We start from the raw sequence: 17,465 nt of genomic DNA, 5'->3' as shown, positions 1-17,465 counted from the left end.
CTTTTTTTTTCCCATTTTATGTTCTTGCCTCCTTTGTCAAAGAATAATTGACTATAGGTGTCAGGGTTTATTTCTCCATTCTTTGTTCTGTTCCGTTGCTGTGTCTGTCTGTTTTGGTACCAGTACCACACTTTCTTGATGACTGTGGCTTTGTAATATTGCCTTAAGTCTGGGAGAGTTAGGTGTCCCGCTTGGTTTTTGTTTCTCGGAATTGCTTTGGCAATTCTGGGTCTTTTGTGGTTCCATAGAAATTTTTGGATTGTTCTTGTTCTGTGAAAAATGTCCTGGGTAATTTGATAGAGATTGCATTGAATCTGTAGATTGCTTTGGGTTGTATGGCCATTTTTACAATATTAATTTTCCCAACCCAGGAGCTTGGAATATCTTTCCATTTCTTTACCTCTTCTTTAATTTCCTCGATTAATGTTTTATAGTTCTTAGCATATGTCCTTCTCCTCCTTGGTCAGGTGTATTCCCAGGTATTTGATTTTTTGGGGTGCAATTTTAAAATGTATTGTCTTTCTGTATTCCTTTTCTAATATTTCATTGTTAGTATACAGAAATAAGACTGATTTCTGGATGTTAATCTTATATCCTGCTACTTTGCTGAATTTGTTGATTAGTTCAAGTAGTTTTTGGGTTGAGTCCTTAGGGTTTTCTATATATAGTTTCGTGTCATCTGCATACAGTGACAGTTTTACCTCTTCTCTTCCTATTTTGATGCCTTGAATTTCTTTTGTTCGTCTGATTGCTGTGGCCACGACTTCCAATACCATGTTGAATAACAGTGGTCAGAGTGGGCATCCCTGTCTTGTTCTAGATTTTAGTGGGAAGGCTTTCAGCTTTTCTCCCTTGAGTATTGTATTTGCTGTGGGTTTGTCGTAAGTGGCTTTAATTATGTTAAGGAATGTTCTTTCTGTATCCACTTTGGTAAGAGTTTTGATCATGAAGGGATGTTGGACTTTGTCACATGCTTTTTCTGCATCGAGATGATCATGTGGTTTTTTGACTTTTGTTAATATGTTTTATGATATTGATTGATTGTGTATGTTGAACCATCTGTGTGAACCTGGGATGAATCTTTTTGATATGTTGTTGGATTCAGTTACCTAAAATTTCGTTGAGAATTTTTGCATCTATATTCATCAAAGATATTAGCCTATAGCTTTCTTTTTTGGTGGTATCTTTATCTGATTTTGGAATTAGGGTAATGGTGGCATCGTAGAATGTCTTTGGGAGTGTTCCTTCTTCTTCAACCTTTTGAAAAATTTAAGGAGGATGGGTATAAGTTCCTCTTTGAATGTTTGGTAGAATTTGCCTTTGAAGCCATCTGGTCCTGAACTTTTATTTGTAGGAAGTGTTTTTATGACATATTCAATTTCATTTCTAGTGATGAGTATGTTCAGTTGATCTATTTCTTCCTGATTCAGGTTTGGCAGTCTGTAAGTCTCTAGAAAGTTGTCCATTTCTTCTAGGTTGTCAGATTTGCTGGCATATAGTTGTTTATAGTATTCTCGTATGGTTTTTTGTATTTCTGTAGTATCCATTGTGATTTCTCCTTTTTCATTTTTTACTTGGTTTATTTGGGTTTTTTCTCTAGTTTCCTTGGTGAGTCTAGCCAGATGTTTGTCCATTTTGTTTACCTTTTCAAAGAACCAGCTCTTGATTTTATTGATTTTTGTCTATTGTCTTTTGAATCTCTATTTTATTGATTTCCTCTTTGATCTTTATGATTTCCTTCCTTCTGCTGACTTTAGATTTTTCTTGTTCTTCTTTTTCTAATTCATTTACATAGTGGGTTGTCGATTTGAGATTTTTCTTCTTTTTTGAGGAAGGCCTGTATTGCTATGAACTTCCCATGAGCACTGCTTTTGTGGCGTCCCATAGATTTTGAGTGGTTGTGTCTTCATTATCAGGTATTTTTTTAGTTTCCTTCTTGATTTCCTCATTGACCCATTGGTTTTTTGGTAGCATGTCGTTTAGTCTCCATATAGTAGGTTTTTTCTCATTTCTTTTCCTGTGGTTGATTTCTAGTTTCATACCATTGTGGCCAGAGAATATACTTGAAATAATTTCTGTACTCTTAAATTTGTTCAGATTAGCTTTGTGCCCCAATTTATGATCAATTCTTGAGAATGTTCCATGTGCACTTGAGAAGAATGTGTATTCTGATTTTTTTTTTGGATGTGATGTCCTGAAAATGTTAAGTCTAACTTTTCTATTGTTCCTTTTAGGATCTCTGTTGCTTTATTGATTTTCTGTCTAGAGGATCTGCCCATTGTTGTGAGCAGGATGTTAAAATCTCCTACTATGATTGTATTCCCATCGATTTCTCCTTTTATGTCTGTTAGTATTTGTTGTAGGTATCTGGGTGCTCCTGTATTAGGGACATATATATTGATGATTGTAATATCCTCTTTTTGAATGGATCCTTTAACCATTAAATAGCGTCCTTCTTTGTCTTTCTTTATGACCTTCGTTTTAAAGTCTATTCTGTCTGATAGGAGTATTGCTACTCCTGCTTTCCTGTCTTGTCCATTGGCATGAAATATCTTTTCCCATCCCCTCACTTTCAATCTATATGTGTCCTTTGCCCTAAGGTGAGTTTCTTGTAGGCAGCAGATTGAAGGTTTTTGCTTTTTTATCCAGTCTGCCACTCTCTGTCTTTTGATTAGAGCATTTATTCCATTGACATTTAAGGTGATTATTGATAGATATTTATTGCCATTTTAAGCCTTGTTTTCTAGTTGACTCTATGTTTCCCTTTTCTTTTTTTGGTTGGATGGTTTCCATTTATTTTATTTTATTTTATTTTATTTTTTTTTTTTTTTTGTCTTTTTGCTATTTCTTGGGCCGCTCCTGCAGCACATGGAGGTTCCCAGGCTAGGGGTCCAATCGGAGCTGTAGCTGCCGGCCTACGCCAGAGCCACAGCAACACGGGATCTGAGCCGCGTCTGCAACCTACACCACAGCTCAGGGCAACGCCGGATCGTTAACCCACTGAGCAAGGGCAGGGACCGAACCCGCAACCTCATGGTTCCTAGTCGGATTTGTTAACCACTGCGCCACGACAGGAACTCCTCCATTTATTTTATACTTGAGTATTTTTCTTTTCAGTTTTTGTGAATGTAATGTTTGGCTTTGATTTGTGGTTTCCCTGTTTTTTAAGTATGTTAACAACTTCCTATATCTGCTTACTTTAGCCTGATAATCATATAGGCTCAAACACATCATTAAGATAAAAAAAAGAATTATTTTTTCTTACTTCCCTTACTCACATTGTATGATTTTGATGTCTTCTCCTTTTTTTTATTAACATCTTCATGTTTGGATCTGTATGCTGGCTTAAGTGATTTCTTTCCAATTGTGGTTTCCTCCATCCCAATTCTTCCTTTTTTTTTTTTTCTTTCTTTTTTTTTAATTTAGAGAAGCCCTTTTAGTATTTCTTTTAGAATGGGTTTTGTATTGCTATATTCTTTCAGCTTTTTGTTGGAGAAATTCTTTATTTCCTCTTCTATTTTAAATGATATTCTTGCTGGATAGAGTATTCTAGGTTGCAGATCTTTTCTTTTCATCACTTTAAATATATCTTGCCACTCCTCTTTGGCCTGTAGTGTTTCTATAGAGAAATCAGCTGATAGCCTTATTGGGGTTCCCTTATAATTAACACTTTGCCTTTCTCTTGCAGCCCTTAGAATCCTCTCTTTAACTTATATCATTTTTTATTATAATATGTCTTGGCATGGGCCTGTTTGGGTTCAACTCGTTTGGGACCTTCTGTGCTTCCTGTATTTTGATATCAGTATCCTTTAGATTTGGGAAATTTTCAGCCATAATTTCTTCAAATATATTTTCAATCCCCTTTTCTTTTTCTTCTCCTTCTAGAATTCCTATTATGCGTAGATTGGCCCACTTTCTATTATCCCATAGGTCTCTTATATTGCTTTCATGTTTTTTCATTTGGTTTTGTGTCTGCTGTCCTGATTGGGTGATTTCCATTATTCTATCTTCCACATCACTAATTTGTTCCTTTGCATTATTCATTCTGGTCTTTACTGCCTTTAGCTTGGTTTGAATCTCTGCAAATGAATTTTCTAGTTTATCTTGGCTCCTCCTCATATTTTCTAGCTCCTTTCTGAGGGAATCTGTATTACTGTTCATATCCTTTCTTAATTCCTTCAGTATTTTCACTATCTCCTCTTTGAACTCAAAGTCTATCAAACTGCAGAGGTCTGTTTCATTGTTGATTGCTTTAGGTGAATTCTCCTGTTGCTTTAACTGGGAATGGTTTCTGAGCTGCTTCATCGTGCTTGTGTTTTTCTTCTGTGAATTTGGGGAAGCCAAAGTGTAGTTTTGCACAGTCCGTGGTGGTCTGGTGGGGCTGGCTCCGTGAGGGTGGGGCATGGGTGCTGGTCAGATTTGCGCAGGCTGGGCGCTGGGAGCGCTTGAGGGTGCTGGCAGGGCCAGATCTGCTTGGGTGGGGCCAGATTTGCGTGTGCTGGGCACGAGCGCCAGGCACAGGGAAGGAGCGCTAGGTTTCTGTGATATAGTGGAAAAGTGTGCATACTGGGGCCCAAGGAGTTTTCTGTGGCAGCCTGCCCCTCCTCCTCTCCCCTTCCCAACAGTGGCACCTTGCCTCTCCTGTGGGTCTGGACCTTCTCCCTGGTTCCCTCTGCCGTGGCTTTCTATTCCCCAGCCCTTAGTGTACCACTCCCCCCACCAGCAGTGCACCGCTCCCTAGTCCCTTAGGCTGTCTCTACACTACCAACCCCAGCCCACTCCCTGGGACTGACCTGCCTAAGTCTAGGCACCCAGCCCCCGCCCAGCATCTCAGTCTGTGGTGTCTGTGCCAGTGGTTCAGATGGTCTGTGTGTCTCTCATTGTGCGTTTTGGATCTCAGACCTGCTGTTGTGCTTTTCTCTGCTTCTTGGAGTTCCCTCCGACTCAGGCTGATCTTTCCATTGGTTAGGTGGCTTCCCAGGGTGAAGGTTCCCTTTTTCCTTCACAACTCCTTCATGGGAGTGTTCGACCTGTACTGATTCCTTTTCTCTCTCTCTATTTTTTCTTTTGTTCTCTGCAGTTTGGTCAAGAGTTTCTTGCCCTTTTTGGAGGTTTAAGTTCTTCTGCCAGCATTCAGTTGATGTTCTGTGCAAATCGTTTTACATGTAGATGTGTTTTTTTGATGTGTTTGTGGGAGAGGGTGAGCATGTCCTCTTGCTCTTCTGCCATCTTGTAAGAGTCTCCCAAAAAATCTTTTTGAATTAGGCTTTCTGCATTTAGAATTTCTTTAGGCTAGACTTCCAGTAATGGAATTATTGGGTCAAAGTATATGAACTTTTTCTTTTTTTGCAAGTTTTTGATGTATACTTATTGCCAAATTGGTTTTGAAAAAGAGTTATACTGGTTTATTGCCGTCAGCAATATTCAGGTATCCATTTTCTTACATTGTATGTGTTTAACTGAGAATTTAAATCCCTTTGTTGCTCTAATATGTATTTGTTTGATTCCCAGTGATGGTTAACATTTTCCACATTTTAAAATTAATTATAATGTTTGTTATTGTTTTGGCTTATATTAGTTTACTGTATATTTAAAAGTTAATCAAAAGTATCTAAATGGATCTCTCCTCTCACCCCTCAAAAAAATAAAAAAAAACAAACAAAATCAGACCAAAATTAATCCTGACAGCAGTCTTGGAAAAAAATGTTTGCAAATAATGTATCAGGGTTTTAATATTTTTATTTAGCTAAATATAGTAGTTTTTTTGTGTAGTGTGAGTGGCACAGAATTTAATCTCTTACTGGAGATGCAAAACTACCATTATGGTTGTTAATTAGAGGACACTGCTGTAACAATAGTTGTCCTTAGGCCTTCTGAAGGAGTCATGGATGTTTGTTCCTACTCTAATTAGGCCATACCGGTTTTATGTATTACTAGTTTTTCTGCCACATTCATAGTAGTTGGGCTTCATCTGTTGCTTCTTATAGATTAATATTTCTCCCAATAGCTGTAACTCATATTTCCTTCTACTCTTTTTCTGTATACACTCTGTATGTATCTTTGTATATATGTGCTTATGCTGTTAATTTGAACATTATGAGCATTTCTCCATTTCATTAAACACCTTCAAAAATATATTTTGCTATCACTTGCATATATCACAAAGTAATTATTCCTCTTTTATCAGATATTTAGGTTGCTGGTTTTTCACTGCTATAATTTTGCCACAAGCTTCAGTATGAATTGTTTGGATTTCTGATTAATTCTTTAGTATTTTAGAATAAAAATTACAGGGTCAAAGGATATAAAATGTTTATGATTTAGTATTTTTGTATTTACTTCATTGTTGTTAAAAATAGGTAATACAAGAATCACAGGAAAAATAATCAAACAGAAGAAAGTTTATGCAGTAAAAAAATACCTTCCTCTTATCCTAGACTTCTAACCCCTAGGAAAAAAGCCCTTCAATGTAAGATTCTGTTTGGACATACATGCTTCCAGCAGAAGGGGAAGCATGGGAAGTGACATTTGTTGCTCCCATGCCTGTATGTATATGAAATATCTCTGGAAGAATATATGTGTAGTGTACATGGGCGCATACTATACAGGCTATTCTGTACTTTGTGTATCTTACTTATTCACTTACCTATATTATTTTCTTAAAAAGCTGTATTATGTGCACTTCTATATTTTATCCTTTGGGCACTGAGTATGTTAATGTATTAGGAGTCTTTGCTACATTAATGGTTAAATTTTAAAATATTGTTTATGACTAGGAGATTGAGTATTTTTCCTTAGGATAACTTACTGGCCATAGGTAGCCACTGTTCTTTTTTTTTTTTTTTTTTTTTTCTTTTTGCCTGTTGAGGGCTGCTCCCGTGGCATATGGAGGTTCCCAGGCTAGGGGTCTAATCGGAGCTGTAGCCACTGGCCTACGCCAGAGCCACAGCAACGCAGGATCCGAGCAGAGTCTTCGACCTACACCACAGCTCAGGGCAACGCCGGATCCTTAACCCACTAAGCAAGGACAGCAATCAAACCCGAAACCTCATGGCTCCTAGTCGGATTCGTTAACCACTGAGCTATGACGGGAACTCCAGCCACCATTCTTATTTGACCTTTAACTTCCTTAACTTGCTCATTATTTTTAAATTAAGGTCTACATGTTCTGGCAGGTCTTTTTATATGATCTTTTTATATATTAAGCATATTTGCATTTTTTTGCCCTGGTAATTGTGTATCCTGTTTTCTTAGTTTATTATTGCTTTTTAATTTTATTTGGGTGTTTTCTGAGGGGTAGTCAGAGGTTTAACATATTTATGTTTTTTTTTCATTTTTATATGTCTTTAATTCTCTTCTAATTATATTTTTATAACTTGTGAAAATCCACTTTTGTCAGAATCATAAAAAATAAAGGGTGAGTGGGATTTCCCCCTTTCCTTAATTTTATTTTTTTGTCTTTTGTCTTTTCGGGCTGAACCCATGGCATATGGAGGTTCCCAGGCTAGGAGCTGAATTGGAGCCATAGTCGCCGGCTTGCGCCACAGCTGCAGCAATGCAGAATCTGAGCTGTGTCTTTGACCTACACCAGAGCTCATGCCAGATCCCCACCCACTGAGCAGGACCAGGGATCAAACCTGCATCCTCATGGATAGTAGTCGAGTTTGTTAACCACTGAGCCATGATGGGAATTCCTCCTTTATTAAATAGGCTAAAAAGTTAAACTGTAGACTGGTCCACTTCCAAGTTATTAGAGATTTTGAATCCATGAAGCCTAGTTGAAAAAGATTTGATTCTGTCAGAATTGGAGATGGATGGAATTTGAATTCTGGTGTTTTATCAGGGTTGGTTGACTTTTGCTTCTGCCTCCTATGGCATCTTATGATTGTTTATATGTGTAACTTTGGGACAGTGAGTTAAGTATGCATCACATGTGTAGGTGATATATATAATTATGGTTTTGCAGGCCGTGCCAAGTGGGTTTGGGTTTTGGCTGTTCTCTGTATTCTTCCCATTGTAGCCTCTACCTTTGCTCTTACTTTTTTTTTTTTTTTTTTTTTTTGTCTTTTAGGGCCGCACCCACGGCATTTGAAAGTTCCCAGGCTAGGCTAGGGGTCTAATTGGAGCTACAGCTGCCGACCTACGCCACAGCCACCTCAGATCCGAGCCGAGTCTGCACCCTACACCACAGTTTGGGGCAACTCTGGATCCTTAACCCACTGAATGAGGCCAGGGATCAAACCGGCAACCTCATGGTTCCTAGTTGGATTTGTTTCCGCTGTGCCACAATGGGAACCCCTGCACTTAACTTTTAAAGCTTTAGAGCCAGGGAGTAAGGAAAGTAGTGAACTGTTTCAGGTATATTTGCTTTCTGGCTTTGGCTCCCTCTCTAGAAGTGCTGGACGTGGTTTTGGTAACTCAATCATTGGTAACTATCTGAAATTTAGAATGCGAAAAAGATAACTTAAAGATATATGATCCATCCATCATTGAAATACTTTTTCATTAATTAGTGTTAATTTAAAAAGCCTGCATCTACTTTCTACAACCAAACTCTTATTGCATGATTGTTAATTCTTTTCTATATGTTTGGGTTACATTATGAGCCACTAGGTTGAATAGTTAACTCTGTACTTCATCAAAAATAGTTAAATTTCTTAAAGATCCAAAAAGGAAAAGGAAAATATTAATATGAGAGTATGCATAAAATAAATATTTGTATATTCAATATTTATCTTTAAATTTTCACTGTCCAGTAGAAATTGAATCCAAATAAAATGCTTAATGATCTCATGTCACTGGGTAAAAGACTATGCTGTGAGTCCCCAGCATGGATGGATGGATGGACAGGTTTCATGCCTACTCCCCTGGAATCATTTATGTACATACACAAATAATTTATTACAGGGATTCTCCCCCCCCCCCCCGAGATTTGAAGATTCTTACTTCTCGTGGCTCTAATGCTTCTATTACAGGGAACTAGTGGAGAGTATACAGTATCTATCTGAAGGTAGAACAAATACTCCACTACTGTGGCTCCTAATGGTTCCCCTGGAGCAGGAAGGGGATAGAAAAGAATGGCAGACCTGGGAGAGATTGTGGCATTGGAATCCAGTACACAACTTTGTAATACAATATGTGACAGAATTAGCTGAAAGTGTTACAATCATTGTTACTATTTCCTGTGCTCTCTAGTCCTTTCAGTGTTACTGCAAGAAAAGTATTTTTCCCATTTCCCATTTTACAAGTGAGGAAACTGAGACTCAGAAACCATTGTGGCTCAGTGCTTAACGAATCCATCTAGGAGCCATGAGGTTGCGGGTTTGATTCCTGGCCTTGCTTAGTGGGTTAAGGATCCGGCGTTGCCCTGAGCTGTGGTGTAGGTCATAGACGTGGCTCAGATCCCGTGTTGCTCTGACTGTGGCATAGGCTGGTGGCTACAGCTCCGATGTGACCCCTAGCCTGGGAACGTCTATATGCCACAGGTGCGGCCCTAGCAAAGACCAAGAAAAAAAGAAAGAAAGAAAGAAAGAAAGAAATTGTGTTTCACTGAAGGTGAGCATAAGTACTGTAAACAGATGGTGAAGGTGAATTTAACTCTGGACATGGTCAATTTAAGAAAGAACTTTCTAGAAACTTTAAACAGGAGGTTTCCATTGTGGCACAGTGGAAACAAATCTGACTAGTATCCATGAGGATGCTGGTTCAATCCCTGGCCTCACTCAGTGGGTTAAGGATCGGGCATTTCTATGAGCTGCCATGTAGGTCACAGTTGTGACTCACATCCTACATTGCTGTGGTGTAGGCCAGCAACTATAGCTCCAATTTGACCTCTAGCCTAGGAACTTCCGTATGCCGTGAGTGCAGCCCTAAAAAAAAAAAAAAAAAAAAAAGGAACTTAAACAGTTTTAGGAGAAGCAGGTTTGGATCTTGGTAGAGAGAATAGGCCTAAAGAGATAGGTTTGGAAAATCCTCTTCACAGAGGTAATAGTTAAAATGTTGGGCGATTTGCCAGTGATGTATTATGGATTCATCATGGTGGGAGAGTTGATTAATTGTTCAGCCATGCGATGCTCCCTGTCGCTCTTTCTGGAGCATGGGTCCTAACTGTCTGAGAAGCATTCATTTTATTCAAGGGAGGTTACAGAACATGGATATATGAGGTGGCATTATAGATAGTTTTTCTCAGCCCTGCCCTATTTTTATCACCCTGTTTGGTAACCAAATGATATGCTGCTACCACAGAGATATGAAGAGTAGAGAGGCACACCTCTAGGAAGATGCCTCAGAATCTTTGGTTCTATAGTTTGAAACCCCTTCCCCCATCAACTCCGTGCCCTCACCAATACATCTTTTAGAATCATTGTCCTGTACCCATTGAGAGGAGGAAATTGTTGCTTTAAATTCTACTTAAAAAGAGGGATACTTTTTGTTAATTAATCAGGGAAAAACATAGAAGAGATACATTACCGCTTTAGTATTACAGAGAAGAGATTATAAGGAAGTGACTTGCTTAACTTTAAGGAATGGTGTTTATTATAAGGACACAGCAAGAGTTATGCCCTAGCTGTGACTGTTCTAAGGTCTGTTCTCTCACCCACCTGTGGGCAACCATGGTGCCTCTGCCTCACTCTCTGCCTTTCACTTCCAACTTTCCCAAGTTTGGTGGAACATCTGTATTGTTCGCCTTTGACTTAGGCCTGGCTTTCTTGTCTAGCCTGCATTATTGGATTGGCTATAGGCCCAAGATTTTATAACCCACAAGGAATTGCCTGAGGCTCCAGGGCAGTAGGCTGTAGGGTTATTTGGACAGGGAATTTTGAGGCTTCACCATCTCTCCAGGAAACATTTACAGATAACTTCTTTTCAAGGCGAAATTTGCCGTTGTATGGAATCATGTAATAGGGTTGGGAGTAGTTAGTAGAGGGACAGAGTATGTGGGATATATGTTTTTGAAGAATGTATGAAAAAATTGCCAGTGGGGTTTGTTTGTTTGAAACTACGGGAATATTTCGATTTTCCACGTCCCTTATAATGTATTTTTGTGGTGGACCACACTTCCACAGGGAGCGTTATTCAGGGACATGACATGCTACCTCCTCTGCGTTAGGGTAGATTTGACTGAGCTAAGATGTGGCATATTCAACTTGAAGAGATTAGGAGATGTTTCTGAATTATATTTGTATGTTACTGTCAACAACATACTTTTCATCTCTTGGTAAATTTAACAGATGTCTACTCATGGTGCTTATTACCTACAAAATAATTCTCATCTTATGTGTTTGGCAGTTTTGGAATGGAGAAAGAATTAAAGGGACAGAACAAGTGATTTTATATAGGCTTTCCCTTTTCATGACAAACACATGTTATATTTTCATGATAATGAAGAAATTACTTTGAAAGTGCTATCTGTCAGTCTTTAACAATCATACATTCATTTGGCTAGAGAGATGGTGTAACTGTACAGGATTGTGGTTATTGTTACATTGTTTTGTTTACTGTAAACCTGGCTCAATATTGGTAAATACAGGGTAGCAGAAACTGAACTGTTGTGAGCTATCTGGGCATCAGTCCAAGATATCATTAAAAATACTGCCTCAGACTAATTTGGGTTTATGAATAATATTTTGTTAACAGCTTAACTAAAATTGAGCCACATGGTGTAGCTTAAAATTCTGAATCTTCAAGATAATGAGAGTAGTATAAATAGGGCATACTTAATATTCTATATTTGAATGATAAATTTATACATACTTTTGTGTTAACCTTTATAAGCACCCAAATACATAATGTAATCTGATGTCTTTAAAGTTTACATAATGCTATAATTTGCTGGTAAGGTAAATTTCTTATAAACTAAAATATTACTGGTTTAACAATCAAATCTAAAGAATAAGGAGAAGGTGCCTAAAAAAATATTAAAATGGACATTCAACATTCATTTTGGCTTTTGAATGTGTAAATAGCTGGAGTTTATGTTAATGTTCACCAAAAAGACAGAAGGATATAGTGTTACAAAGGTCCAGTAACTTAATTCATTTATTTTGCTAATAAAAGATAATAACTATACCTTAAAATAGGTTATGAGAATTGTTAATTGGTTATAAATTATAATTAGTATCAGGTATAACAAAGGGAATTGAGGGTATGATAAGTTAGATGATCCCAAGACAAAAACCCATGTTTAGGTGTTTTTTGCCAAAAAAAAATTATTTGTATTTTCCTTCCTCCCTTCCTTCCTTTTGCTTTTCAGGGCCGCACTAGCAGCATGTGGAGGTTCCCAGGCTAGGGGTCGAATCAGAGCTACAGCTGCCGATGTACACCACAGCAACTCGGGATCTGAGCCACATCTGCGACCTACACCACAGCTCACGGCAACGCCAGATCCTTAACCCACTGAGCGAGGCCACACCCTCATGGTTCCTAGTTGGATTTTTTTTACACTGCACCATGATAGGAACTCCCATTTATCTTTATCTTTGTGTGGTATTTTAATTAAAGTTCTCCCTGAGTGTACATGCATAAACTCCCATTGAAAAGATGTTGGAAGAGTTGATTTTTTGTGAAAAAATATTTTTGTAATGAAAAGATGTATGTCTTAAAGAATGAATTTTAACTACTCCTCTTCTCAGTATTTTATTTGTTTTTCAGGTTAGCCCTCTACGTATATGAGTATCTGCTCCATGTAGGAGCTCAGAAGTCAGCCCAAACATTTTTATCAGAGGTATGTTTTATATATTTTCTCCACTGTATTTTGATATCCTATATAAGTGAAAAATATACTATAACAATTATTTGAAAAAACTCTCGTTATATATTATGTACTGAGTGCTTATCAAAATGCATAATAAAGGCTTCGTATGTTATTTGTAAGCATTTTTAGTATTCAGAAATTCCATTTCCATGTAAGTAAACTCGTACTTTCCAGTTAATTTTTCTCCTTCGAAATAGAAACAAATATTAGTCTTGGCAACAATAACCAAGAAAGCAAATTTTATTTTTTTTTTAAGAAGGCAAACATTGTCATATCTCTAGTTTTAGCAATATTTTGGCTTTACTCACAATTTTGGAAAATATGATTATTTTATTTTATTTTATTTTATTTATTTATTTATTTTTTGCCTTTTTGCCTTTTCTAGGGCCGCTCCTGCAGCATATGGAGTTCCCAGGCTAGGGGTCTAATTGGAGCTGTAGCCACTGGCCTATGCCAGAGCCGCAGCAACGCCAGATCCAAGCCGCATCTGCAACCTACACCACAGCTCAAGGCAATGCTGGATTTTTAACCCACTGAGCGAGGCCAGGAATCGAACCTGAAACCTCATGGTTCCTAGTCAGATTTGTTAACCACTGCGCCACAACGGGAACTCCGAAAATATGATTTTTGTTTTTATTTTGTATAAATAGTAGGAGATTGATGACTGAACTTTAGTTATAAAACATTTTGATAATTTTATTTGAAGTTCTTGTTTCCGTTTCTATTTTTCTCCTTCACATTCTTTTAAACTTTCAATTTGATCTTTCTTACAATGTTACACTTTCTTTTCCAATTATGTAACGATGAGGATGAGGAGGATTTTACTGGTTTCTTCTTAATGAGTTCTTTCATATGATGTGCCAAGACATTATGCATATATTATCTGTAATTCTTATAAGAAATTTGTAAGGCAGATAGTATTATTCCTATTTTACTGATAAGAACAACAGGATTCAGAGAGTTTACCTAACTAGCTTATGGTCACACAGCTTAGTAAGTTATGGAGCCAGAATTCAAACCTTAGGTCCATGTTAATTCCAAAGGCCCTGGTTTTCTCTCTGTTTCTGTAGTGTCTAGTATGGTAGTTACTGGGAGGATATGGCTTTTTGAGCACTTGAACCATGACTAATCCAATTGAGAAATGCTGTAAATGTGAAGTCACACACTGGATTTTGCAGAATTAGTGTGAAGAAAAGAATGTAAAATATCAATAATTTAAAATTTTTGATCACATTGAAATGATAATATTTTGGATATATTGGGTAAAATAAAATGTTAATTTTATCATTAATTTTACATCATTTAACATTAATTTTTATCTTTAAAATGTAGTTACCAGAAAATTGCTGATAAAAAATTACATCGTCTCGGGTGGTATCACTAGTTTGGCCTCTATTAGATCACAGACACAACAGGCAACCCCTTGGCCAAAGTACCCTTCCTGAGGTACAACCTTCTTGAGGTTCACTAGCCTTTGCCAAGCACACAAGTAAAGAAATATGCATAGCCCCCCAATCTTTTATCTAAGTAGTATATGTGAACTAGTAGGGCCTTATTGTAAATACCTTATTTACAAACTTAAGAAGTCAGTTGTTTTACCATAGAAGGAATATAGGCAACATAATAAAAATGTGATTTCAAAGTTTATTCCAATCAGAACAGAAGTTAGCATGTCTATATCATTAAATCATTGATTGGTAGACTGATCTATAACCTTTTTGAGTCACCTGTTTGATGTTAGAAAGGAAATGATTGAGATAGCAAAGAAGATGCCTTTAATAATTCTCAATCACTGCCAACTTATATTTAAAAGAAACTAAATCCAGTTATGGAGATTTTTCAACTTTTATTTTAATGCACTTGGAAACTTTAATGAAACTTGATGGAAAGATTTACTGATAACTTTCCTTAGATCAGGGATCATTTGCACTGGCTCAGCTTTCTGAGTCCTTGGTAGTTCCCAAGACTGTTCTTTCTTACCAACACAATAATCATTTCTTCAAAAAAGAAAAATGGTGCTGACTTATAAAGGGAGGTTCAGGTGTTTGGACTTAGATGGGTTATGTGGATCAGGCAGATAACTAGGTACCATACTGATATGCTTCTGAACTAAATGGAAAATGGATCCATAAATTTTCTGGTGCTGTTTGGTAAAAATAAAATTACAATTTCACAGGGGATTTACATATTTTTTTAAACAAGTATTTACCCATAATGTTATTCTTTGGCTGCATTTGGAATACAACAATAAGGATTTCTTTGAATTGTCAGTTTGGTTCAGTTTCACAAGAGGAACCAGTTAAGCTGAAAACAAACTGTTATCACCAGGAAGATACAGTATTTCTGGACTTTAGAGATGGGCATATTGATTCCCAGACTAGTTACATGGAAACCTTTGAATATAAAGCAATACTATATATTTTTGTGGGTACATATTTATGAATGTGAAGTATAATAAAAGGTCTGAAAGAATATATATACCAGACTAGTTGTTTCTGGGAGTAGGAATATTAAAGGAGTAATGGAGAATTTTATCCTTACTTGTAGGATATTTTAAAATAAGAAACATATATATGTAATTTACATGTATATATATAACATGTGTGTATATATATAATTTGTATAGTTATTTAAAAATAAAATAGTAGAAGATAAAATACAAAATTATCTTGATTTTAAAATGGAAGCCTGGAGGTATAATTGTAGTAGACCATTACTGAGCACAACCTGGAGTTCAAAATACAGTTGTCCCTCTGTATACATTGGGTATTGGTTCCAGGACCCGCCTTTCCTATGTGCCCCCCCCAAAAAAAAATCAAAATCCACATATGCTCAAGTTTCTTATGTGAAACAGCATTGTGTTTGCCTATAACCCACAGTAATTTTCCCATACACTTTAAATCATCTCTAAATTACCTATGCTATCTAATATGTTGTAAATGCTTTGTTATAGCTGTAAATACAATTTAAATCATATGTAAATAGTTGCCAGATGGAAGCATTTCAAGTTTGGCTTTTTTGGAACCATCTGGAATTTTTTCCCAAATGTTTTCTATCCATGACTGGTTGAATCTATGGATGTGGAACTTGCAGATAGGGAGGGTTGACTGTAATTTCAATTGGTTAAATTTCAGTATCTTGCTGTATCCTCCCTCACACTTCAGGTTTCCAGAATACCAACTATTTGTGTTTGCTTGTACATACCAGAAGGCTTCTCACATCAGGGTTTACTCAGTGCTGCCTAAAATCTCCCCTTCTCCCTTTGACTAGCTTAGAATTCACTTTTTCCAGGAAAGCTTTCTCAGGGTTCCGCTTCTCCATGCTGGTAGTGCATTCTTACATGAAAGTTTTTGCATACTCTGCCAGGAAGTTTGGACTTACCTTCTTGGCAAAAGGGAACTTCTGGTGCTTTTTAAGTAACAGAAAAGCATCCTTAGGTTTGTACTGTCATGTCTGTGTGAATGGTAGTACCCATCCTCCTTAACTATGGACAGTGAAGAAAGGAGAATCGAATCTTTGACAGCTTTGGAACCTATTTAGCATTGCTTTATCTCTTACTTTCACTTGGATCATCTAGAAAGCTTAAGGCTGCCTTGTTATAGAATGACTTATTAAGTTTGAGTAGTAAAGGACTATTGTATCTAAATTCTTCTTACGCCATACCCAGATTTATACCTAATTTAGAACTGTTATACAAAGAACCTAAAAAATAGGGAGACATATTTATTTGGGTTGGGTATTTGTGATAATAAGGAGACAGTTGAAGTGGCACCAGTTACTCAAGTATTCCATACCCTCACCCTGGTTCAAGGCAAGATAGAATTCTTCTGATTTTGACATTCTCCCTCAACATGAATGAGGATATGAATGACTGTGATATTAATGAGCCCTTGTGAGCCAGGATTTACGGTGCTGGGCTGCCTCTTTCATTTGTATGGGTCTGCTTTCTGGCCAAAGTTGTGAGAAGGTCAAATTGGAACTTTAGGCATCATCTGAACAAGTAAGGTATGTATCTCAGTAGTCCAGTCTCTCACTTGGGCTTAGCCTTTCTATCTTTTATTTTGGCCACATCCACTGCATGCATAAGTTCCCTGGCCAGCGATCAAATCCATGCCACAGCAGTGATAATGCTGGATCCTTAACCCACTGAGCCACACAGGAACTCCTGGGCCTAGCCTTTTTAATAGTGCCCATGGCCCAGCCTCTAGAAATTGGATTGCTTTTGACAGCTTTTGTTTTAAGCAGAGTAGTAGGGCACTATGAGCCCAGCTACTTTTTTTTTCTCTGTTCAAAGAGGCAGCATTAGACTGACAGTAGAAACTAAAACATTTCTCTGGCCAGGTTGTGTTAACGAGCTCATTGTTATCTGATTCGTCTTAGATTCTATACCACTGCCTGAATCCTAAATATAGTTTATATGATTTTTCATGTTCTTACCACCAAGGGGACAAAATTGAATATGCTTTAGAAATAATCTCAACATGGAGCTCTTCCTCTGCTTTATATTTTATTATCCTTCAGTATTAAATAATTACAAATAGAATGCTAAGAAATCTCTCTCAATTTTTGTTACTTTGGGTTTATTAGAAACTATCCTTTTCTTGGGTTATATTGTTTCACTATGCAAAGATATCCCACTCATTCTTGAAATTTTGCATGGTATTCATGCCTCAGAATGAGGCCTGGTGTCTGTAACAAATAAAATTAAAAA

General features: G+C 37.1%; 1 protein-coding gene across 20 annotated transcripts in view; it reads left to right on the top strand.

Moving 5' to 3' along the window:
• Positions 1-17,465, top strand: part of SSBP2 (single stranded DNA binding protein 2) — a 312,577-nt gene that overhangs the window by 75,765 nt on the left and 219,347 nt on the right. For 17 of the 20 annotated variants that reach the window (XR_014838163.1, XM_085013959.1, XM_085013956.1 and 14 more), the window contains one exon: positions 12,652-12,724. Coding sequence is in view for 16 of the 20 variants with exons in the window: in XM_085013959.1 (XP_084870085.1) it covers positions 12,652-12,724 (73 nt within the window). In the remaining 4 variants the exon portion in view is untranslated. Of the gene's footprint in view, positions 1-12,632; positions 12,725-17,465 lie in introns of all 20 variants that reach the window. The other 3 variants (XM_085013963.1, XM_085013961.1, XM_085013960.1) reach the window with 1 other exon arrangement.

The sequence above is a fragment of the Sus scrofa genome, chromosome 2 (genome assembly GCF_054392235.1).
Source record: "Sus scrofa isolate SSC_HxYL_T2T_F1_AM1 chromosome 2, Sscrofa_HxYL_maternal_Yorkshire_Landrace_v2.0, whole genome shotgun sequence".
NCBI classification, from domain to species: Eukaryota; Metazoa; Chordata; class Mammalia; order Artiodactyla; family Suidae; genus Sus; species Sus scrofa.
Note: the sequence above shows the minus strand (reverse complement) of the source record. Positions and strands in the feature narration are given on the sequence as shown.